This window comes from Phragmites australis, chromosome 15, assembly GCF_958298935.1.
Source record: "Phragmites australis chromosome 15, lpPhrAust1.1, whole genome shotgun sequence".
Classification (NCBI taxonomy): Eukaryota; Viridiplantae; Streptophyta; class Magnoliopsida; order Poales; family Poaceae; genus Phragmites; species Phragmites australis.
In genome coordinates, this window is record NC_084935.1 from 7274511 (window position 1) to 7300894 (window position 26384).

Here is a 26384-nt window from a genome sequence, read left to right on the forward strand (position 1 = left end):
AATAATAACGTCTCGTGATGATCTCGCTTCACCATCGCTCAGGAGTGCCCTCACCGTCGCGCTCTACAGGCTCCCCTCCGCATCCGACCTTGCCCCGCTCATCTCCTTCATCGCTTGGTTATGTCTGAAGCCCTGGTTACTTCGCTCCGACAACCTCTCTTCGTTCATCGGCGCGCACCTTCCGCCCGCCACCCTCTCCTCCTGGGACGGCTGAGGGGTAGATACGGATGAAAATACATATGTTTTTTCATCTTTGTGGTTTGGACATACTAAGAGATTTTATTGGCTTTTGCAACATGATATTGTTGCAGCAGGTGCTGACTAGAATGAAGGACGAGGATAACTTGGTGAGTGTAACTTGATTGGCAACTTGTTCTTCAACTTGTTGTTAAATTTGGCGGTTATGTGTTGACGGGTTTCAATGTTGTTCATCTGAAGGGAGGGGAGGGGACAACAACGCATGCTGCCATATCTTAGATCCTGACGGCGTCGTTCAGTAGCATCGAGGATGAGTTGTTGCTGCAGGGGGCGATGTCTGCAATAGCAGCTGAGGTTGGTAACTCCCGTGCATTGCCAAGCCATGTCTTTCGGGTGGTACAAATATTTTCGCAGTTCAAGAGGGACCTAGTTAGTGAAATTGGCTTTGAATGGCTTCTTATGCTGCATAATCTGCCAAAGCTAAACTTGAGGTTCAGTATGTGGTTGTTGAGCCATGTAGATGAGGAAGCCTAGTTGATAGTTGTGGATGGGACGCGTGGGATCCATTTCTATGAAGAAGATGTCGAGAAAGTGTTTGGTATCCCGTGTGGTCCTCGCAAGATTGATAGCGAAGATGCGCATATAACACAAGAAGCCATTGAATTTATGCGAGTATCCTTGGGCATGACGGACAAAGATGCACATAGCTTGAAGCGAGCTGAAGCATTCTTGAACAAGGAGTTGAATGAAGCGTCTAGTCGCTTGGAACAGAACTGTTTCCAAATGGCATTCGTAATTTTTGTCATGGGGCATTTGTTGGCACCGTCGTCAAAGCATGATTATGCATCCATAGATTATTGGGGTGCTTTGAGATGCACAGATCATATCATACAATACAATTGGTGTGCGTGTGTGATTACGTTAATACTTGATGCTGCAGTGAAAGTGTAGTCTAATAGCTAGGGGACAGCTGCAATAAACCTTGCTAGACGTCACTTCTTCCTCCAGGTATGGTTGAGCAGGATGGTTTAAAAACTTATGCTTTGCAAACTTTTAGTTGAATATGATAATACCAATTATGTTGGCCTGAATAACCAATCAGTGTAATATATAGAAATACCTGTACATAATGGCTAATTTGGGAAAAAAGATAACATATTGCATAGTCATAAGTAAGATTTATTTATATAAGTTACAATTTAGGACAACCAAAGAAGTGCCACCCCATTCAAATTGTGCGGATGGAGATTATGTAGGCTACTGTAGTTGATGTGCGTTATTGGTTTGATTCAGATGTAAATATGCATTTGCAATCTGATTATGTCGGCCTATAGATTTTTTCCTGATAATATGGACCTGGGATGTTACAACCTAAAGCACAATGTTGTACCAAGAGTGAAAGAGTACGACAACGAGAGGATGAAGTGAATGATACAAAGGTGCATATCCGGAGGAGTGAATGAGGAATTGTACACGGTGTTTCTGGTATGTATTATATGATAGGCAACATAATGATGAAGATGTGCTGATGAAATGGCAAGTGTACTAACTGAAAATTCTCATTAGTGCAACCCAGGCCTGCGGAAAATGTGTGCTAGATGAGGCACCTGAAGGAACAGGATATGTCCAGAGGTGAAACCATAATACAGCGTGGGCGTGGTGACCAAGGAAATACAAGCAGTGCTAACCCTGCACATTTACCTTGCATTGTTTGATCAAAGAAGCACCAGTTTTCAATGTACACAAGTCTGCGGATATTTCTTATACATCATAACCAACCGTGCTAACTACATGTGTACAATACATCCCCGATTTATCTACATTCAAAAGTGCGCACAAAAATTACATACCCCACATCTATGTGGTACACGTTTATCATACAGGAAAAAGTGCCCCTGTTAATAGGTTCAATAGTATTTAGATCCTCACCCTAGTGAACCTGTGACTTGGTAACATATGACAGGGATGACCAAAAAATAGTATCCCCTCATGTTAGGTTCGACTACCATCCTTCATTCTGGTTATATCTTACAACAAAATGACCCTATTGAAACTATATATACTGGTCAATGTGCCATGCATCCAAATTTGATATTGGGCAATTATATAAAGGATACTCTTCAGGTGGTGGCGTTGAACATGAACTTTGGTTGTGTCCCTTTAGCATGCACCTGCTGCAGGTTACCTCTCTTCGTTGATTGGTAGCACGTTGATGAACAATGTCACTTTTAGTGTTTTGTTCCGCTATGGTTTGCTTCACTATATATATGTTGCTTTGCTTCCTGCGTTGCTCATAAGGTGGTTTGTCACACATGCTAGTTAGCCTACCTTGTTTTTTTAACCTTCTCGGGAGCTTGGATGTAGTGTGTAGTCCATTGAGTGTGATTTCCTTCCATGGCCTCGATGGACACAGCAACATGAGAGTTCTCACTAGCTAACTGGTCAACAAGATTGTGTCCATCTTTCCCAAGGTGCTCTTTTGCTTTCCATAGGATGTGCCACTTGCACCATTATACGTGTCGTGTTTGGCAGCACTTCATTTGTGGCCACTTCCATAGTTGTGCTCTGATCTAATAAATAATATCAACAAAATTATTACACACTCTAAATAAATAGATTACCAATATGAAGAACCATGACATACGACATCTTACCAGTTAGAATGGTTAATGGATGCTTGCCGCCCATTAGTCGTACAAATTCATCACTAAATACCCACTTGAAGCTCTTGATGGTCTCATTGCGCATTAGTACGCCACCAAGCATGATGGTTTGATAATGATTATTTACACCAATGAAAAGACCAAATGGCATCTCATATAATTAGTTTTGTAAGTTGTATCAAAAGTTATAACATCACCGAACCATGCATACTGCATCCTACTCCTTCCATTGGTCCAAATCAGAGTCTTTATGTGGCATCTATTGTCTACTTCCACATTGTATGTAAAGTTAGGATCACGATCCTTCAACCTGTTGAAAACAGGTAGAGTCTTCCTCACATCATCATCGGCATTATCTTTTGCAAATTTTGCACAAAGGCTATAGACAGCTCTCTTGGTGAAAGGTACATTCTCCATTGATCCAAAGAAGCTTGAAATAATACAAAACGCTTTGCGCATATTGACATTGTTGCTTCTCAGATGCTTGATCAATTGCTTGGTGTAGTTGTCAATGTGTTGATGTGATTTCCAATTGAGTTTTTGTGCATATGTGTCTAAGAATGGAGGGTTGTGCTCCACTACATGCTCCTTAATGTACCAACCCCCTATTTTTTCCTGTGCAACACGCATGATGGCTGGGCATCCATAACGCATTGACCTAGAGTTTGAACTGTTCGGTTTACCCTGTGAACAGACAATTGAAAACAACTAAGAGCTTGCAATTCGATAGCGTAGTACTACATTACGAACATCATCTCACTAAATATTTCACCAATTAATAAAACTGATGTGAAAATTGTAGTTACTTACAACGCATGCACATACGATATGTTTTATTGTTTTGGTTCTCTGGGTGTTGCATCGACTGCGACTGTATAAAATACCAAAGCCAATTCCCCATGAATACAGATTGTAGAACTCAAAAGCTTCCGCGAGAGTGTCAAAATTCATTCCAACATTAGGCTCAACAACTAGACCTCCCTTACACATAGCATAATTTTTTAGTGCTTTCTCGAGAGAAGCGGGGTGCTCAGTTGTCTTTGCATCCTCATCAGTGAATATCCCAACGCGAGGGCTGTTGAAAACCACACATTAACTTCAGCACTAAGGAACGGAAGTGAATTTAAATTGTGGAGTACATAAATATTGTCAAGACTAGCTTAAGTGAATTTGAAATTACATGTGATTATATATTGAGATCGGACACAAGGGATTATCTCTGTTTCCAACCTATATTGCTTTGCCCTCCAGCAACGTGTTGATGTTCATTTACTACCATTTCTTGGTCCTCTGGACGACTAACAAAATCAGCTTGGCAACCTTGAGAACCATAACATCCTGAGTTTAGCATATTATTTAATTACGAATTTCGCTTCAAATTAAAAAAAAATTGTGATTAATTAGGCCAACTAAAATTAAGGAGTTATGTATATTAATGTATATATACTAGTATGTATACATTTATATATATTAAATGTATTAAGTTGACCAGGTATTCCAAAATGCGCTAAAATTGCTTCCAAAATAATCCCTACATTACGTTGGTTCATATATGTTGGTTTATGGTTTTGATGGTTCTTTGTGTATAGATTTGAAATTGATACTGTCTCTGAATTTCAAAACAATTCTTAGTTTCCATTCAGCTCAAACCCAAGTTGAATTCAAATCCTTTGATTCAAATCATCTTCAAAAAGCTCAAGATCCAAGCCCAAATCATAATTCAAATATATTTATTTGAAATGATCATAATCCAAAGTCAAATTCAAATTCAAATCTCTCATTTGAATTTAATCCCAAAACCAATTTTATTTTCTTTTTCTTTTCTTCCTCGGGCCAGATTCTTCTCTCCCTCTCTGTTTTAGCCCAAGCGCCAGCTGGGCCCAGCCTCTCTTCTTCTCCTCTCTCTTCTCCCTGCCATGGCCCAGCCAGCCGGCCCGGCCTCCTTTCCCCCTTCCCCTGTGCGCGTAGGCTACCATAGCCCCACATGGCCCATCTCCCACGTTCCCGGCCCGCTCTCACGCGCGTTGGCGTGCCCGCCCACACTCACCCGTGCGCGAGCTGTGCCGTACGCGTGTCGTGCATCGCTGCTCGCCGCGCCTTCTCCTTCCTCCTCCAGTGTGATGTCGCACTGCTCGATAGCGCAGCAGCTGCCTCCTCCGGTAAATATCCTCACGCGCCCCAACCGACCTCCGCTTCTCCCACTCTCTCCTTTCTCTCTCGCTATCTCTCCGCCCATGCTTACGCGCCCATGCCGCTCGACTTTCGTGCCCCACCCCATCACCTCGCCGTTGCGCGGCCCGCTGACGTCCGCCCGACGTCACAATTACGCACTGCCTCTCTGCAGCTCCCTCCCCTGCTATAAATAGCGCAGCCCTGACCTCTCTTTTTCCCCTTTCCCCCCATTCCACCGCCACCGCAGCCATTGTATGCCATCGTAGCTCGCCATTGTCGATCCACCGACCACGTGCTGCCAAGGAGCCTCAGGCCCTTGCCGTCGTCCCTGTACCATCGTCCATTCACCGGAAGCCCGACGGGAGCCCGCCTGAGCTAGTAGCTGAGCAGCGCTATCACCGCCTCTGTGACGAGTCACCGACCGCCGCCCCGCCCATTGCCATTCTTGCACTCGGTGATCCTCCCAGTCCCCTTGCCCATCTGCCTAGGTAGCGTATAGCTGCTTGAGCTCTCCCTCTTAGGACGTAGCCGTGAGCTGTCGTGCTCTTGTTTCTGTCACTGTGCAATCACTTGTTGTCGGCGTGCGTATGCGTTGTGTGTGAGGCCGGCCTTCATGGCGTGATGTCCAGGGTGCCTTTGGCCCCTTTTCTTTGCAGGGAGGAAGCTCGTTGTAGTGGGGAGCTAATGCCTGAGCTTTCTCTGCCGTCGTCGCCCTATTCGGCTGGCGTCTGGCATTGCTCAGGCCACTGTCGGCCATCGATGAGCTCCTAGACCTATTCACCGTAGTGCTTAGGTTGCCGACGTGAACTTCACGTAGAAGAACTCCGGTGGGGGCGCATCTCCGGCGAGCATCCCAGTGTGCGTCGCTGTCTGTTTTCCTCTCCCCTTTGCCGCTTAGCTGTGTCACCTAAAGCGGCGCCGATCGGCCTGGCTGAGTAGGCTAGCTCAGCCCAGAAGCGGCCAGCCTGCCAGGCTGGCCCAGTCGCCTAAAGGCCGTTCTCCAGTGGGTCAGCCCAGCTTCTCAACCCGTTATAACCGGCCAGCCCAACCCGAGTGGGTCAGTACTGTGTAGCCCAAGCCCGGCCCAGCCCATCCAGACCCAGACTTGGCCCAATCCGAGCCTATTTTGGCCCAACTAGTTATTGTTCATGTGGGTCCCACCGGGTCACTATTCATGTAGGTCGAGGCTACTGTTCAATGGGCCCCACCTATGAGTCCCACCTATGAATAGTGTCATTTTATAATTTCCTGATTTAATTTTTGATTAAATCTTCCGGGAGCGATAACTTCTCCGTTCTTGCTCCGATTTTGATGATTCTTTCTCCTAAATTCATCTAAATTCGTGATCTGTTTAAGTGGGGTAGAGTTCCTAGCAAATCTAGTTATCCAAAGTTCAAATAGAATAGATATTATCTTGGAGATGGATTGGTTAACCAAACACGAAGGCAATATAGTTTGTGCTAGTATAAGAGTTACACTGGTCAATCACAAAGGAATCAAAATAGAGTTTGAGCCTAAAGGACCCAAGTCTAACCTAATGGCATGTAACTTATCTATCCAATCAATAGAAGATGTGCCAGTGATATGTGAGTACCCAAATGTATTTCTAGAGGAATTACCTGATATACCGCCGGACCGTGACATAGAGTTCATTATTGATCTCTTACCCGGAACAGCCTCGATTGCCAAGCGACCTTATAGGATGGCAGCCAATGAACTGGAATTATTGAAGGAGCAGATTAGAGAATTACAAGCAAGTGATTTCATCAGACCTAATTCTTCACCATGGTAATCACTAGTTCTATTTGTAGAGAAGAAAGATGGGAGTCAAAGGATGTATGTTGATTACCTCTCCTTGAATGAGATGACCATCAAGAACAATTACCCACTACCCAGGATTAATGATCTGTTCAATCAGTTAAGAGAAGCCAAGTACTTCTCTAAGATAGATTTGAGATTTGGATACTACCAATTGAAGATTAGGAAAAGTGATATACATAAGATCACCTTTGTAATAAGGTATGGATTATATGAGTTCACAGTCATGTTATTTTGATTGACAAATGCCCCAGCATACTTTATGCATCTGATGAACAAGGTGTTCATGGAGGAACTGGACCGATTTGTGATAGTGTTTATTGATGATATTCTCATCTACTCAAGGAGTGCCGAAGAGAACGAACAACATCTGATAGTGGTTATGGAAAGGCTAAGAGCACACCAGCTCTACGCCAAATTCAGCAAGTGTGAGTTTTGGCTTCAATAACTGGTATTTCTTGGACATGTTCTAACAAATGAAGGTGTGTCAGTGGACTCTTCAAAAGTTGAAACAGTGGTTGATTGGATTCAACTAATCAATATCACGGAAATCAGAAGCTTCCTTAGACTGGTGGGTTATTACCGCAAGTTTATTGAAGGATTTTCAAAATTGGTTAAGCCAATGACTAAGCTTCTCCAAAAAATTGCCAAGTTTGAATGAATGAAGCCTGTGAGAAGAGTTTCCAAGAACTCAAGAAGAGACTGACTACCACCCCAGTGTTAAAGTTGCCAGATATCCAGAAAGACTTTGTGGTCTATTGTGAAGCCTCACGCCAAGGTTTAGGTTGTGTATTGATGCAAGAAGGCAAGGTTGTAGCTTATTCATCTAGACAACTGAAGCTGCATGAAGAAAATTACCCAACCCATGACCTGAAGTTGGCAGCGGTTGTACATGCACTTAAGATACGGAGACACTACCTTCTTGGAAATAAGTGCGAGATTTATACGGATCACAAGAGCCTGAAGTATATTTTCACTCAGTCATAGTTAAATATGAGGCAAAGAAAATGGTTAGAGTTGATAAATAATTACAATCTAAGTATCCAATATCACCTATGCAAAGCTAATATTGTGGCTAACGCCTTAAGCAGAAAAGTTTACTGTAGTAGTCTTAAGGTACCAGAGTTAAGATCAAAATTTCTCTCAGAAATGCAGCAATTGAATCTGCACATAACACAAGGGCAAATTCATACCCTAGTGTTACATCCAACACTGGAGGATAAAATTTGTGAAGCCAAGTCAAAAGATGAGGAGATTCTGGAAGTCAAGAAGAATCTTGGATTAGACAAGGCACCAGGGTTCAAAATAGATTCCTAAAGAACTGTGTGGTACAAGGATCAGTTATGTGTGCCGGATCACGAAAATTTTAGGGAGTTAATCCTGGAGGAAGCCCACAACTCCTCCTACTCCATTCATCCTGGATGTACCAAGATGTTTACAGACCTGAGGACCAAATATTAGTGGAACGGAATGAAAGTTGACATAGCAGGGTTTGTCATTCGATGTGACACATGTCAAAGAATCGAATTAGAGTACCAAAGGCCAGCAGGATTGCTGCAGCCATTACAAATCCTAACATGGAAGGGGGATGAAATTGGTAGGGATTTCATACTCGGGTTACCTAGAACTCAAAAGGGTAACGACTCCATATGGGTTATAGTGAATCGTCTGACAAAAGTAGCCCACTTCATACCGGTAAAAAACAACCTATAGAGGGGATAGATTCGTAGACTTGTATATTGACAATATTCTGAGGCTGCACAGATTCCCAAGCAAGATCGTCTCCGATAGAGGACCCAAATTCACGTCGAGATTTTGGAAAAGTCTACATACTGCCTTAGGAACTACACTGGATTTTAGTTTTGCTTACCACCCATAGACTGATGATCAGACGGAAAGAGTATACCAAATCTTGGAAGATCTTCTGAGAGCTTATGTGATAACCTACGGAAAAGACTGGGAGAAAAGTCTATCATTTGCGGAGTTCTCATACAACAACGGCTTCCAAGCTAGTCTAAAGATGTCACCTTTCGAGGCATTGTATGGAAGGAAGTATAGAACACCTCTACTAAAGTCTAAAGTCAGAATTAGGAGAGCGAACACTCTTTGAACCTGCATTAATAAAAGACACAGAAGAAAGGGTTGCTAAGATCAGAGAAAATCTGAGAGCAGCTCAGAGCAGACAGAAAGGTTATGTAGATAACCAGAGGAGAGACTTGACCGTCAAAGTTGGAGACTACGTCTACCTCAAAGTATCCCTAATAAGAGGCACATGAGGATTTCAAGTTTATGGAAAGTTAGCACCTAGATATGTGGGACCTTACAAGATACTCACAAGATTGGAATAGTGGCATACAAGTTAGCACTTCCAGAAGACATGTCTGATGTGCACAATGTGTTCCATGTATCACAATTAAATAAATGTTTGAGAGTTTCAGAGAAACAAGTTCCCCTAGAAGTAATGGATCTATAGCCAGAGCATCAGTATGAGGAGAGACCCATCCGAATATTAGATATGGCAACCCGTCAAACCAAAAGAACAACAGTCAGGTTCTGCCGAGTATAGTTGAGTAATCACATAGAAGCAGAAGCCACATGGGAACGCGAAGAGGATCTGATGAAGGAGTTTCCAAACCTCTTCAACGAGCTTTCCGAATCTCGAGGTTGATATTTCGTTTAAGTGGGGTAAGTTTGTAACATCCTGAGTTTAGCATATTAGTTACTTATGAGTTTCGCTTCAAATTAAAACAATTTTGTGATTAATTAGGCTAACTAAAATCAAGGAGTTATGTATATGAATGTATATATACATTCATATATATTAAATGTATTAAGTTGACTAGGTATTCCAAAATGTGCTAAAATTATTTCTAAAATAATCCATGCATTAAGTTGGTTCATATATGTTGGTTTATGGTTTTTATGGTTCTTTGTGTGGAGATTTGAAATTGAATATCTCTCAATTTCAGAATTATTCTTAGTTTCCATTCAGCTCAAACCCAATTCGAATTCAAATCCTTTGATTCAAATCAATCTTTAAAAAATTCGAGATCCAAACCCAAATCATAATTCAAATATATTTATTTGAAATGATCCTAATCCAAAGTTAAATTCAAATTCAAATCTCTCATTTGAATTTAATCCCAAAAGCAATTTTCTATTCCTTTTCTTTTCTTCCCAAGGCTGGATTCCCTAGGCCCGGCCTATCTTCTTCTCTTCTTTCTTCTCCCTGGCGCGGCCCCAGCCAGCTGGCCACTATAGCCCTGTGCGGCCCGGCTCTTGTGTTCCCGGCTCGCTCTCATGCACGTCGACCTACCCGCCCGCGCTCGCTAGTGCGTGAGCTGCGCCGTACGCGTGACGTGCACCCCATCCGACCTCCGCTTCTCTTTCCTCCTCCAGCGCGACACCGCACCGCTCGCCACCGCGGTAGCCGCCTCCACCGGGAAATATCCTCGTGCACCCCATCCGACCTCCGCTTCTCCCGCTCCCTCCTTTCTCTCTCGTTCTCTCTCCGCTTATGCTTGCGCGCCCATGCCGCTCAACTTTCGTGCCCCGCCCGTGTGTGGACGGCGCAGAGCGCCCACATCGTGGGAAACGCAGTGGGCGCCGCCCCGCCATAAATAGCGCAGCCCCAGCCTCTCTTTTCCTCTTTTCCCCCATTCCACCGTCACCGCTACCATTGTATGCCACCGCAGCTCGCCGATCAAGTGACCATGTGCTGCCGAGGAGCCTCAGGCCCTTGTCGCCATCCTTGTGCCATCGTCCATTCACCGGAAGCCCAACAGGAGCCTGCCCGAGCCAGTAGCTGAGTAGCGCCATCACCGCCTCTGCGATGAGTCAATGGCCACTGCCCCACCCGTCGCCGTTCTTGCGCTCAGTGAGCCTCCCAGTCCCCTCGCGCATCCACCCAGGTAGTGTATAGCTTCCCGAGCTCTCACTCTTAGCACGTAGCCGTGAGCCACCGCGCTCTTGTTTCCGCCGTCGTGCAACGCTCGTCGCCGGTGTGCGTGTGCGTTGTGTGTGAGGCCGGCCTTCATGCCGTGATGTCCAGGGTGCCTTTGGCCCCTTTTCTTCATAGGGAGGAAGCTCATTGTAGTGGGGAGGTGCTGCCCGAGCTTTCTCTACCAAAGCCGCCCTCTTCGGCCGCCGTCTGGCACTGTTCCAACCATCACCGACCGTGCATGAGCCCCTAGATGTGTTCCCTGTAGTGCCTAGGTCGCCGACGTGAACTTCTTGTCGAAGAACTTCGGCGGGGGCACGTCTCCGGTGAGCTTCCCAGTGCTCATCGCCATGGATTCCTCGCCGCCGTCCGTTTTCCCCTCCCCTGGCTTGGCCCAGTAGCAGTCGGCCTGCCAGGTCGGTCCAGTCGCACAAATGCCGTGCCCCGAGTGAGCTGGCCCAGCTTCTCAGCCCATTAAAATCGACCAGTCCAACCTGAGTGGGCCAGTACTGTGTAGCCCAGTCTTGTGCAGCCCAAGCAGAGCACGACCCAGACCCAACCCAACCCAACCCGAGCCCATTTCGGCCCAACAAGTTACTATTCATGTGGGTCCCACTAAGTCACTATTCATGTGGGCCCAGGCTACTGTTTAGTTGGCCCCACCTGTGGGTCCCACCTATGAATAGTGCCATTTTGTAATTTCTTGATTTAATTTTTGATTAAATCTTTCAGGAGCGATAACTTCTCCATTTTGGTTCCGATTTCGACCATTCTTCTGCCAAAATTCATCTAAATTTGTGATCTACCCATCTATCATAGTGTGATATCCATTAGGCCTCATTTTGATTTTCATTTGGTGTTAAATTTGGTTCTTCTCTAGCATAGCTCATTACTGATCGTAGTCGTAATTACAGACCCGCCAGAATTCTACAAGTGTTGTGCAGGAAGCGTCCGAAGCGAGGAAGATCTTGACTACAACCAATACTTTGTAGAAAACCTCAGAGAAGGCAAGTTTTATGTCCTTGATCATATTGAACCTACATTTTTAACTAATCTACCTGATCAACTAAAACTGGACTTATATTGCATGTGCAATGTATTGCTCTTTTACAAACTACTTGTAATAGTTAATCCTATTAAATACTTGCCATACCATAAAGGTTATCATCCAAAGTACATATCACCATATGATTACCTGTTGTTATCTATATTAATGACATATGGTGTCTTGATATCTAGTATGCTTAGGATTGAATATGTCTTCTCGGAGATGCCTCTTTTAAAGCACCTCCCCTTAGAGATGAGAATTAATGTTGTCAATGTTAAACTCATATAACATGGATCCTTGATTGTTATGAATTCCGTGATGGTTCTGAAATTCTTGATATCATGTGGGATATGGTGGGAGGTGTGTAAAAATAGGTAAAAACTGTTTGGCGGGGGCAGGTGGAGTAGTACTCTGGTTGAGGATGCTCCTGAGGGCTTGAGTCACCTATGTGGTGTTAATGGCCAGAAGATACCTACCCTGGCCGCTTAAGGACCGAGTCATGCTTAGCCACCCTCGTGCAACCATGCATCCTGAATGGACATGACTTGACTTTTCTTCACCAGATTGAGTTGGACGTCATACTAGGAGGCTGAGAGTAGCGAGCAGTCAAGTAACTATGTGGTCCTTTGTTTAAATGTGCAGAGACTGGTAAATGCTTAAAAAGAGAACCTGACGCTCAATACAAGACCACTAGTATGATTCACTCCTCCGCTTGCAATAGATAGAGACTAAGCATATCGCGCGGGTACAGTGTACAACCTCTGCAGGGTGTAAACCTATTCGAATAGCTGTGTCCGTGGTCATAGACATGCGAAGGCATGATCACGATTGAATAGACTCCGGGTGCGTGTGTCTTGATGAGTGAGTGTGTGGACTAGATGCTCGTGTGATAATGTTCCTGGCTTGATCTGCCAGAGGCGTGTGGTACTAGAGGTACGCTGGATGTGATAATAGGGACTACGGAGTGAGGTGTAGCCTCTCCTAGGATCAAAACCCCCAGATATAGCTTGTTATCTGGTTTTGAACTACTTAAACTATTTTAAAGCTAATCATAGATGATACAATTAAATACCTGCATAAACTGTTTTACGCTTAAAACTAAGCTGTAAAACATAATCCTTGAATTGCTCCTTTATGCATCTATCGACACCTTGAAGTAGTATATGGCTTGCTGAGTACCTTTCGTACTCACTCTTGCTGTCATTCAGATGAGGAAGCCGATGCCGACTTCGTCGGAGGTGAAGATGGGGATGAAGAGTAGTCTTAGAAGTCACGTTCGCACCCTAAGCTGCTTGTAGCTTGGGCTTTTACTTTCCGCGTGTTTTGTTGGCCTCTCGGCCAGGTTTATGATATACTGTATGGTTTGTAAACCTTTTGTACTCGGAACCATAATACTTATGTATGAAGTTTGACTGTTATATTATACGTATCAGCTGTTTGATACGGGGACTGATATAGTAGGTACATAAGATCGCAGGTTTGGGATCTTACAAGAACAGTGGCCCGCCGAACTAGAGGAAGATGCAAGATTGGCACATTCAATAGTAGATGAACTCCTAGAACACATTTCGGCGGAGGGCATGAGCTGGATGAAAACTCTAATTTGAGACCGCTAGTGTAATGGCACAACATGCCCAGATGCTCAGCTAGACCACATTCACATCTAATACATACTCTACTTCATTGTAATGAGTATTCGAATGCATCATTGTTTAATTTGTAGATAATTCAAGGGATCTTTTTGAAGAAGGGTGATCTACGGATCGTGTCAATAATGGACTAGTACCTCTTGTTCCAGCCCACCGGTTAAGATTCATCATCTTGTGGACTTTGGTTCAGGTCTAGGAGCGATGGCTCGTGATTTAGTTCAACCATGTCATCGTCTTCCTCTATTATTGGAACTGGGGTTGATTGCTCTTTGTCTCTGGACTACGGAAGAACAACGACGCTCTGATGGTCCATAGGCACCATCATGTGCAACGACAATCAATTGCCGCTCCAAGGCTCGACTAAGGAGCACCTGCAGAGGACGTCGTCCATCAATGTAATAATGGAAAAGTATCAGGCCAAGCAGGAGACGGTGGATCGAGCACAAAACAAGCGAGATTGGGGTAAGAAATTGTTACCTGCATCGGTTGTCACTGAGGCTCGAGAATGGAGCTCCTGAATCGTTGCGGGATCCAGATGACTAATTGACTGCGGAGATATCCGGCTCCGCTGCACCAGAACATTTCCCTGGGGCCATGGATTCCTGCGCGCGTCCTGCTCTCGCCTGTCGCCTCGTTTCCGGAACTGCTCCGGTGACCTAAAAGCTGCAGGGATTCGGGAATCGGGGGCGACCCACCACAACAGCGTCGAAGCCTTGTTTTTCCGTGTGGTGTGCTACAGCTTCGTTGGTTCCATGGGCAGTTCTTTCAGCAATTCTCAAGATTGATGTGCACGCACAGGCATTTAGCGCCTCAAATATTCACCGGGGTTTCCGGTTGTCTGCTGTAGGCAGTTCCCAGTAGTACTAGTAGTACTACATCTATCCTTGCGATTGCTGAATCCGTGTAAGAAAACCAACGTAGGGTTCTACAAGTAGGAAGGTGTCATCGGTTGTTTTCTTCACAGAGTCCACTCACGTGAACTTTTTTTTTCTGTTTAGCCGCTTTTGAAAACGTTTTCTATAAATAGACCCTTGGCAAATCTTTTTGCAAAAATAGACCCTTTTGTCGGCGTTGTAGCCGGAGTATAAGATGAACTTAGGTGTCCATGGTGAAGAAGGAGAGAATCGGTGTGGAGGTGGAGGTGGCCGCATGAGGTGGTGGAGGCCAAGGTAAGACCGGTGATGGAGTTTGAGCAAGGGGAGCAACTCAAAAGGCGCGGGTGACGACACATGGGGAGGCTGTGGGTGCAAGCGGTTTATCTAACGTCACATCATCATGTAATATTGTCGCTGATACGTGAGATCTACTGAGAGTGACCACGTCAGACATTCCGTCAGAGGAACTCCTTCCGGCCACGGCCATGGCCTGGAAGGACAGCGGTTCGTCGTGCGCTGCGTTTAGCCAGTTCTCGTCGGACGCGAACACCCTCGGTCGGGACTCGGGAGCAGACACGCGCTTGATGCATTGACGACTTTATTGTGTGAAGTACGTACGATAGGAATCACTGGCGATGATGAAAACTAAAGAATGAAGTCCACTCCGAATTTTGATTATGGGGAAGGTGATATTGTATTATTGTTCATCATTGTGGCTTCTAGTCAAGTATCGAGTTATGGTTGTAATGCGAAGTTTGGATAAAACTGGAATGCTTTTGCTTCTATGCTGTGGTAACTTGTTGAACCTCTATGGTATGCTATTGAATGGAACATTGCAATGTCAACTGGAATGCAGTGATACCTTCTCTTGTATGCTCAATCTTTGACTTTCAGCATCGAGTTGGAAGGCAGTAACATACATGAAAATACCCTCACATGACAACAGTACCATTCTAAGTGCCACCGAATAGTGAATATCGATAACGCATATAGAGAAAGCCAGCACAGATAATCCCCTAAACTTAACGGCAGTACGACCAGCACAAGCTTCAATCAGCTCTCGGTAATGATAAATAAAGTCATAACCATATGTACAATGATGTCCAACATAATGACTTCCTGACCAAAGACGAACAACACGGAATAATTACTTAAGAAATCAATGGCCATATTGGCCAATAATCTCGCTAAATCAGGCAACCTACCCTCTAACAAATTCCAACTATATCATCCACCTTTCCGGGCTTCAGAATGAACATATCCGTTTGCCAAATTGTGATACTCACCTGAAAGATGAATGGATATCTGCAAGGAGAGCTAACACCTTCGGAGATTAAGTGGACATGGTTTCTGGCTGGGTGGCAGATAACCTTCCATTACTCTCTGGTACAGGTGAGCGATGAGGCTGAGCATCCTTGACTCCAGAATGACTGCCTGGAGCATCTAACTCATCTCCTGAACTGAGTTCTTCAGACTGCCCGGATGGGGACGCATAAATCAAGTTCAGCAGAGCATCCCCGCAGCCACCCAACTCAATGGAAGGGCAGGTCATACTGCCATCCTCATGGACCGACTCTTGTTGAAGCAACCTGTGTGCAAATTTATCTTCAGGGGCGCCCTCCAACATATTTCCTTCCCGTATCTTCTCACAGCAGCTTAGGCAGAGCTTAAACGGGCATCTTGGGCAGCTTCTCAGGAATTGGTGCGCAGAGAGCATGCAGTTATTACTGGATTCAAATAATATTTGATAAGATCTCTGGTTGTACGAGAAATTGCAACAGAATAGCAGTGCAATTAACACATACATGAAAAAGCAGCATAACCACTACAAAAGGCATACTGGAAAAGTTAAAAAAAAACTAAACTATAAAATTCAAATAACTGAGGGAGATGCTTCAATGCTCTTCAGTGTAAAAAAGTCACGAGGATACCATAACTCATCGAGCATTCCTAATGTTAGGTAACAGGCAAAGGTAATAGGATTGCTTTGTTTCATGACTTATATATATGAACAGGTGAAACTGGATCAGTAATGGTACTAAGCTAGTAATAACTATTAATATGCAGGATTAACATATGCATGACCAAAGAAATACCTAACTGTTCATATGTTTACAAAATCGAGTTATGTTATGCTCAACACCAAGTATATGTGATAATATGAGTTAAGGGAGAAAACGGATTAAATTGAGGATACGTGATACTAGGTCCTATTTAGTTAGCAAGCAATAGCAGAGATTAGAGCTTACCAGTTGAGTGACTCTCTCTGGCCATTTTCGGCAACCTGGATGCGGACATGAGATATTTTTGTTCCTAATTATGAGTAGAAAATTAATTCACTGTAGAACCATAAGAGATCCAAATAATAAATGGCACAAACAAACCTTGTATTTTAGCTTCTAATTCCAATTCATCAAGCTGTTCCTGGTTAAGTTTTACAGGTAAAAGCTTGTAAAATTGATGGTTGGAAATTTTTATCCGGAGTATGCTTCCATGATCACTTGGTGATTCCTGGAGATCCAAGACGTAAATACAAATGAATAAATACAACAAAATAAAATAACATTGTCAAATTGCTCATGATGTTGTTAAACCACGAATAAAAAAATCACCTTACGCGAAGCACCCTTGGTTTGACCAAAGGTGCATTGTTTACAATTGCAGCGACCACAGCAAACTGGACAGCGTGTTTTCATATCCTTCTTGGACATCCCAGAATACCTGCAGTGTACTAAAAGTCATGGCCAAGATTTACAAGAACTGAAAGCACACATGGGCATATCAATAATCCAAGTTCTAATTAACCATTGGTTGCAATAAAGTAGGACAATGCATATCAAACTCAACATGACCTAGTGAACCATTTGTACCGAAGTTCCAATTAAATCGAATACACATCTCGAATTCAATGTATTGCTACGAAGAAATAATTTCCACATGTTATTGCTAAAATTAGATAAGATTTCTAAGTTGAGTGATTACTCTATCAGCTTGCACACCAAGAATTTTCAGCAATTAAGTAGCTTTGTTGAAAGTGATCCTCTCTCTGTCTCTCCTCAAAGAGAGGAACTAGCTTATTGTACTGCAACACTTTGATTCCCAAATATGCAACAACATAAGCTAAGTTACTGCAGCAAAGTTATTGTAGGCATTTTTAAACAAACACATAAAATAGTATGAATGCATTCATGCACGAAGAGTCAATGATCAATGAACTTATCACCCATGAGGCTATGACACGACACCCCACCCAAGGGAAAAACGAGCACAGAAAGTACACAAAACCTGATGAAATAAATTCCTGAATATCGAAATGCAAACAAGCAGAGAAAATGAAACATTATCCCAAAAAGTACTAGTGATTAGCAAGCTGACACCCGCATGCCACCCTCTATGTGTTTATGAGGATGAGTAGCCATAATAAAAATATACAAGCAGGTTAGCAACCTTGATACAGAGAGGTTATGCTGCTTTCAATGCTTTAGTTGAGGTCCATTTGCCACTTTCGTGGCCTTGATCTAGAACAGTGGCAAAAAAGAAAAGGCTACTCCTTTTCCTCCTAGAGGTGTCAGCCCATGGCGAATACCTAGCTTACATTGACACGCCAAAGCCACAAGTATCACTGTTCTCTACTTCTCTTCTTATTTTCTACTTATAGACAACTCATGAAGCCAAAATAACATCCATGACAATTGAATATACAGGACTACCAGCATTGATCTGTATACCTCGCTCTAGGTTTCACATACAATACGTAATAATCATGTTATAAACCCCATGAATACTAGGTCCATATCTGATGCAAAAGAAACATAACCATATAGATTAGCATTTATATGATGACATCAGCCTGTTCTGTCTGTGGTTACAATTTGATATGACTTTCAGCAGATACCAACCAACATGACCACAGTCTATTTATTTTTCATGTAAAACTTCAAATTTCAGCACCAATCAGGTAAGAATATCAGTTATATTTTCACATTATTTCTTAAGCAATATTATAAATCACTGCACTTTAATGACAATAAAACATGATACTCAACTAAGATTGGTGTGATGTAAATTGTAAGTCTAGGTTCCTGAATTCCTTCCCAATTGAAAAAAAGGGAGCAAAGTTAGTCTTTTCCAATTCAGGTTGGACTTTTTTTGTCTTGCTTAGTGCGACTAAAATGCTGATAGTCGATTAGTATGGTCTTGAATTGAGTGAAAGTAGAACTAATATGAATATCCAACCCTCTTCCTACCATTGACAGTTGGCCTGATAATTTGTATTGCACAGCAGGTTCATGTGTATTATGCAAGAGATATATATTATGAACAGTGAAATCACCACCAGGATATGACATCTACGTCAACAAGAGCATTTTTGCCTCGTTATCGTGCAACAGTGCAGCTTGGTCCTTTTTTAAAAAAATGTTTTCATAAAGTCCTCAAGGGCAAACAAGTAAATCTATGTTGAATCTCCATGGTGCTATCTCCAAATAAGAAGCAGAGAAACATAAGCACTAGGAAAGATAACTCCAAAGTAATAGTGATAGTATTTTACTTGGAAAAATGCAGGAGCAGTGAGGGGCCTACATCAGAGACTAATTAGACAATACACAAAATAACAAATTAATCAGCAGAGCATAGACAGTATATGCTATCTGAAACAATCACAGGGCAAGATGAATATGATTGTTCCCTATCTCAAGCTAAGATCAACAGAAGACTGTAATCGGTGATCCACATTAAACAACAAACTATCATATACTACTGTTAGCCTAGGTTATCATATAACACAATTCCCAATTATATGCAAAATATACTAAGGCATAGCATGAAGACCACGAGCTCAGCAAAGCCACATGGGAACATAGTTTATAAATTGAACAAAATATTTGTCTCTAGTGTCTACTTCCCCTCTGTAATCATCAATATAAAACTGAACAGAATGCAAACCTAAAATTGATGATTCACAACTACAGATCTACACGGGAATATAGTCCACAACCTCAATCAAATACATGTCCCTCCTTCAGCTCCACATCCTCTGCATCGGCTAACAAACTAAATAGAATGCACCATAAACTCGAAGAGTCATCCTTGGCTTCTCTTACTTAATCACTTACAATCGATCCATGTTCTCATTACTTGAGAGTCGAAAACTCGAAATACCAAAACACACACACACACAACTTAATCATAAATTCCTGATGCACCGATGTGGCAATATGCAAGGCGACTAAGCATGCAAATAAAATGGTGGCAAACAAATCCAAGACTAACCATTTATTGATGCAGCTGTTGCAGAAGTGCTTGTCACAGTTCTTGCAATTGACAACACGTGCTGCCTTCTTCAATCCGCAACGGTGACATGTTCTCTGTGCTGCCTTTGTCATACTCATCGCACGAGGAACAACCTAATCCCACACAAACGCCAGCAATCAACACAGGGCCGACACAAAACTATAAGTAATGCAAATCAAACTATCAGTGGAGGACAATTAAAGATTAGCTAGGTGACCTTCACAGGACCGACAGGCAATGGCTCAGCATTCTTGGAACGGTAGCACCGGCGAATCGGAACAGGAATGTCTACACCAACCTTCGTCGTCACAGGCGAGGATAGCCCTGCAGGTCCACAGCTACCTGGCGAGATCGTCATCAGTCCGTTCGGGAGATCCCTGGTTAGGTCATTTGTGGCTGCCGGAGGCGACGCCGGCGCATTAATGCTCCTCCTTCCCTTCCTCTTGTTCTTGTGCCGCTGGAGAGCAACAGCAAGGACCTCCCCATCCGCTGGCGGCTTCTTCTTGTTGGCCTTCGCATAGTGGTACTCGCAGAAGCTGACCGTCGGGAGCGCACGGCCCGAGCAGCGCCACTTCTTCCCATCACTCCGGCGGCACCGGAGGTGGTCCGGCAGTGGTGGCGGAGAGTCACCGCGGTCCCCCGACTTCCGCCGGCGCCGGCGACGCGGCTGCGCAGGGACCTCCTCCTCCTCTTCATCATCCTCGGGAGCCGCGTCGGGAGTGGCCGCTCGTTTCCGGCGGCGGCCGCGGGTAGGAGGGGATGGAGGAGGGGATTCTTCCGCAGCATCACCTTCGGTGTCGGAGTCCGCCCCTGCCTCTTCATTATCACCGCCTGTCTCGGCGGCTTCCTCTTCACTCTCGCCGTCAGTATCGGCGGCCTCCTCTTCACTCCCGCCGTCGGTCTCCTCCGCTTTGGCCTTCGGATCAGCGTCCTTGGCATCCTCTTCGCGCTCGGAGCCAGTCTCCTCGGCTTCCGCTTCAGCCTCGGAATCCGAGGCGTCATCCTTCGCCTCCGTCTCGGCGGCTCCCGCTTCTGCCTTGGCTACGCCGGCTCCTGCTTCAGGTTCCGCATCCATCGCTACCGCTCCGTTCTCGCCGGCTTCCTCCTTGGCCTCCGCATCCATGGCCTCATTGTCGCTCTCAGAGCCCTCCTCCTCCTCCTTGCCGCCCTCGCTCTCGGCGGCCTCCTCCTCGGGCTTGGCGTCCTCCGCGCCGACCTCGGTCTCGACGGCCTCCTCTACGGGCTCAGCCTCGGCGGCCTTCGCCTTCGGCTTGCCCCTCCCCTTCCCTCTCCCCCTACCACGGCGTGGCGGCATAGCGACGGCGCGCTAGGGTTCCGGCGAGGCGTCGGGATTGGGATTGCTAGATCGAGGTGGGGGAGCGCGTGTACTGGCTCGAGGAGAGAGAGCGGCGCGGGTGGGGTTAAGAGGGGGCCGGGCGTGGGTCCCACTTCCTGACAGCGTCAGATGGATACCGTCGGATGCGAACGCTTTAGCTGGGAGGCTACTGGCGATTCGAAAGCAGTAGGAAGTTATTCAGATCGCGGAGGACCGGCTGGGCCGTCCGATCGTGACTGGACGTGTGAGATTGTACGATGTGCATTTATGGGGGAATTTTCTTTTGGGGGGATCATTTATGGGAGATTTTTTCTTTTTGAGGAATCATTTATGGGAGATTCAGGGATGAGCTGCGCGTGATCTGGACCGTGTTAAGGCTCGATCAAACGGTGGTGGAGAGTAAAAGTCTCGTAATTTAAATTCACCTTTCGAAAGAAATTTAGATTTTTGCGACTCTAGCTTCGCAGATTTGCCATGTTAAAGATTGGTTTTGCAGAATTACCACTTAAAATATTACCTCCTTGTTTTTCAATTATTCAAAGTCAATCTTTAGCATAACAAATTTGTGAAGCACACTTTTTAGAATGTCAAAAATCCAAATTTGCTATCTTTTGAAGGGCCGTGATTAGGCGGGACTGACCCAATTTTACCAGGATCGTCTCAAAACCAATAGCCCATGAAACATCACGGCTTTGCAGTAAAGCTTATTTCGTCAAAAGAGAGAGAGAGAGAGAGAAAGGATTCATCTTCATACCAATTGTTTGAGATAGCTCAATTAGTTAAGATTTTTGTGGTAGAGCTTTCTCATCCGAATACGAGTCTTATACTTGCATGGTACTTCTATTTTTTAAATTAAATTCTGAGAGAAATAGTGAAGTTATGCTTTCAATTTTATTTAGACCGCTCGTCCTCCCTCTCCAGTGTGCCTCGTCCCTCTCTCGCCTGTGCATGCGTTCTTTTTCGACTCCGGCGACGTCCGCCCCCGCCACCCTCGATCACCGTCGCCACCCTCGATCACCGCCGCCGCTAACCGCTGCAAATCACCCTCGATCGCATGGGGCGCCCTCCGGCCCTGCATGCTGGACAGGAAACCCCCTCCCCTCGCCGCGTCACTCTGCCACCAAATCTCTTTGTCTCACTCGTCGTACTCGTGTGGAAGCGTGCTTGGAGCTGGATAGGTTGCTTTGACGCTTGAGCCAACCAGGCGATGCGTCTGAGCATCTCCTCGTGATTTCCCCCCATGCGTGCGCGTCGTTTTGTGTTCTTTGCCGATGCTAGTCTAGCCACGAGGACGGTTGTTTTGTCCCATTCTCCCATTTCTTCTCCAACTTTTGATTGCTGGCATGCGGTGCCTTCTAGGAGTACTTCCACATTCATCTCCCCTGCTGTTCAGGGACAGCAACTATATAGCCATCAGCTCATCACCAGCTCTTGCTGAATGTAGAAGTCAAGTACCATCCTACCAGACTTTTTACCCTTTCCTATGATCCTATCAGCCATTGGTCCTGGCCACAACCGCGGTATATCCATACCACGAGGCAAGGGTCAACACCACGGTTCACAAATACAACGGTAACCGTCCAAAAATAGTGGTTATCGACTTTCTCGGTCCGGTCCGGTTTCAGAAACCGAATGGTAACCGAATTTGAATTCAAAAAAATAAAAAAAATTAAAAAAATCTTTAAAAAAATTAGACACAATTCTAAGACTTTCTGTGAAATTTTTTTTCAAAAATAATGTCGTTTGCATCATATTCTATAGGGATGAAGTTTGAAAAAAATGAAAAAAATTGAAGCATGCGACTCAGTTATTAACTCATATTAAGGAAAAGTGTAACATGCAAACACATATTTTTCTTGTGTAAAACGTATTTTAAGAGAATCTTTAAAATTGATTTCACTTTATTTAGAGTTTTATTAATTTCTCTATGATTCTTACAAAGTTCAAAAGCATAAAGTGAATATGTTAAGAAACAGCACTGTAATTAACTTTTTCATGTCTACTATTATTTTTCCTAAGTAAATCATAGTATAAATAAGCTAATGAAAGTGGTTTCACTAATTTTTGAGGTGTGATGGGTCAGTTATGAATTAATCTAGTCACAACACATTTACACAATCATGCATGTTACAATAACTAATTCATGAGTTCATGTATTTTTAAAAGACATAGGATCATATAAGAAGACTAACAAAATTAGTTTCATGATTTTTGGATTAGCAAAGAGTAAACTATGTATTTAACTTGGTTTAACAAATACAATTTCTCACATAAAATTTTGAACTTTTTTATGAGTATAAATATTTTTATCGTGTAGATCATGTCACAAGGAAATCAACAAAATTTGTTTCACTTGATTTAAAGCTCAGATGAATTAGTTATTGATTTTACAAGATTGAGATAATTTTTGGGTTTTTTTGTTGAACTTCACTGAAAATCGAGAAAACTGAGCGGTTACCGAGCAAACCGAGCGGTTACCAATAATACGAAAAATTCGAGAAAACCGCTCGATAAATCGCAAAAACCGCTCGGTAACCGGTCCAAACCGACCGGTTACCAAACGACTAAAATCGCGATTTTTTTTCAAATTTCAAATTTTGCCTAATGAATTTTATCCAATTTTTTTTGAATTTTTAACCTTACCGAGCTCTGATCGGTAAAGTTAACCCTGGTCAACACTAGGGCATCTTGGCATGATACATGGTTGCCTTCTTGTGCACATTTGCAGCGATCGTTGTAAGCACAATGTCCATCGTTGTGAATTACTTCTTTTAAAACCATCGGTGTTACACATTTTCAACAGTTAATTTCACTGACGAGTAGTCCTTTCGAATTGTAGGTCAACGTCGCAACTTCAGGGATTGCAGCTTTTGTCAGTGTGTGTGCCATCGCAGGTGGATTTGGTGTCACCGATGGTCATGTTCAGGATGGGATGACTGGTGATCTCTCCTTGATGTGCCCCGAGTTCATCCAGTTTCCAGTTTGTTAAGAACATGTTTCTTGATCAGAAATTATTTCTGGCAGCAAGCATGTGAAAATTGCTTGATATGTTTGGATTTTTTGGTCCTTTTTTGCCCGTCAAGCTGCTGCTGCTGCTTTAACATCGGTTTTGAGGTTCATTACAAAAGGCGCTTTCGAGAGCTCCCACAATGGTCTTCGGAAAGGAGCCAGTATGTCTCATCAGATGTATATCTGTCATATGCAACCTCCAACTCAGAATCTAATATATTCACTTGGGTTAATTTATGCAGTGCTCTTCTCATCAATTGAATGCTTCTTTGTGCTTATTTGCGTCATGTTGTACGCTTTCGTGATCCCAAAGTTGCCAATCGTCAAGTTCTACCGTTCTAAAGCTGCTTTGGAGGGTTCTCTAACACTAACAGTCACTGCTGACCTTGCTGCTGCCGGAGTTCAGAGCCATCAAAAACCATCGGTATCAAGTCAATTGATAGCGTATTTTTTACCAGTTCCGAGAACCTGCTGATATTGGAAGGTTCATAATTTTTTTAGCCTGAAGAAGACCCCGCCATTCCTGAACGTATGAGCAGCAAGCAAATTCTACTGCAGAATGTGGACTATGCATTGGACATATTCCTTATATATACATTGTCGCTGTCAATCTTTCCAGGGTTTTCTATTACAAAACAAGATTCTAACGGGGGGCAATTTGGCAAAACGTGGGTAGGGGGATTCTTCAGTTTGCCGACTGTGTGTGATCAAGAGGACGAAATGGCTAATCATCTTTGCAAAGACTGTTCTTTTTCGAAAGGAACTTGACAGTTGATTTGTTCTTGGTTTGACTTGGAACAGACCCCCCCCCAAGTTGGACTCCTCTCAGACCTTGCGTGCTTGGTGGAAGCAAGCCAACAGACAAGTTCCTCATGATCAAAAACAAGAATTTAATGGAATCGTCATCTATTTTTGGTGGAACATTTGGAATGAACGTAATCGAAGGATCTTCCATAATCAATCGTTGACTGCACAGGGGGTTGCCTGCTTAATAAAAGAATCGATTCTAACCAGGAGGCTGGCGTGGAGAGAGCAAGCTGTAGATGAAAATATTTGAGTAATACCGCTGTAATACAGTCGTCCTTTCTAGTTTGTTGTTCTCGTTTTTTTTTTTTGCGTCTGCTGTTCTCTGTGGTTTAAGTCTCTTCTTGTGCTTTTTCTGTTCTTTCCGTTGTGGAATAGGCTTCCTGTTAGCGTAAGTTGATGCGCTAGTTCTGTAGTTGATCTGTATGAGACTTTTTGTTTTTTTTTTCTTCTAATCTATAAAAAAATCAGCAGAGCTCCTGCTGTCCCTTCGGAAAAAATCTTTCCAGGGTTTTTAGCTGAAGATACTGGAACACACAGCTTAGGTTCATGGTACTGTGCTATTTTGATATCTCTAGTTAGTTCTATGCGCTGGTGGAGTACTTAAATAGTTATATATATGGCATTGCAGGTATGCACTTGTCCTGATCGCAAGCTTTAACGTATTGGATTTGATTGGGAGATACATACCTCTGATTGAGAACATCAAGCTTACATCATGGAAAGATCTATTGATCACAACCTTTTCACGGTTCTTGCTTGTTCCTGCATTTTACTGCACCACAAAGTACGGGGATCAGGATTGGACGATCTTATTAACGTCGTTCCTTGGACTGAGCAATGGATACCTCACTATCTGCATCCTAACCGAGGCACCCAAAGGGTTCAAGGTCAGAAGTATTTATGAACCCTTGAAGCACACAGTGTCTTTTTTTTTTTTAATTCAGCGCAAATTCTTGTGTTCTTCCTCCTGGCATACCTGTTTTCTGGGGCAATCCTTGGTTGGCTGTGGTTCATAGGTAAATGGTGGTGATCGAACGGGAATTAGTTTTGGTGGCTTTTTTGATGTAATCAAGTGTCAAACTGCAGATGAATCCGACTTGTGCTAAAGTTTTATGTTTCAGCTGTGCCGGCACTGTAGTGCTATCAGAATTCAAAAGTCGTGTGTTAAACGTCATGCAGAAGATCACAACTAATAGCAACTGAAGATAAGGGTTGTTTAACTGAAGATAAGGATTGTTTGTTGTTGCATTCTGAATTTCCATGCGATCCAAAACGAACCTATTGTAACAAACAATGTAATATTGTGTCTATATATAACACGAAGGGATCGGAAGTGATCCTTGCGGCAAACTATTTGTTTTACATAGTATCATAGCCATATCCTTCACCCTTCCGCATCAATGGTGAACTCTACCTCCTCCAGTGCCTCTTCATCTGCACCCACTCCTTCCATTAATTAGTTCGTCAGCATTTGATTGAGTCATGACAACTTTCTTGTATGGAAGGCATAACTCATGCCTTTTCTACATTACCAATAGCTTGCCAGATACATCGACGGGACTGCAATCGAACCGGCC

The 26384-nt window shown here is 43.8% G+C and overlaps 1 protein-coding gene and 1 pseudogene across 1 annotated transcript; one reads left to right on the forward strand and one right to left on the reverse strand.

Annotated features, from left to right (window-relative positions):
• Positions 1 to 15408: 15408 nt before the first annotated feature.
• On the reverse strand, positions 15409 to 21060 carry LOC133892516 (E3 ubiquitin-protein ligase JMJ24-like). Its single transcript, XM_062333352.1, has 6 exons — positions 19873 to 21060; positions 19635 to 19768; positions 16976 to 17084; positions 16748 to 16874; positions 16613 to 16676; positions 15409 to 16090 (listed from the first exon to the last, which is right to left on the reverse strand). Exons 1-6 carry the CDS (start codon positions 20968 to 20970, stop codon positions 15697 to 15699), a joined length of 1926 nt encoding a protein of 641 aa, XP_062189336.1. The 5' UTR covers positions 20971 to 21060; the 3' UTR covers positions 15409 to 15696.
• Positions 21061 to 22045: 985 nt separating this feature from the next.
• On the forward strand, positions 22046 to 25945 carry LOC133892092 (equilibrative nucleotide transporter 3-like; annotated as a pseudogene).
• Positions 25946 to 26384: the final 439 nt, after the last annotated feature.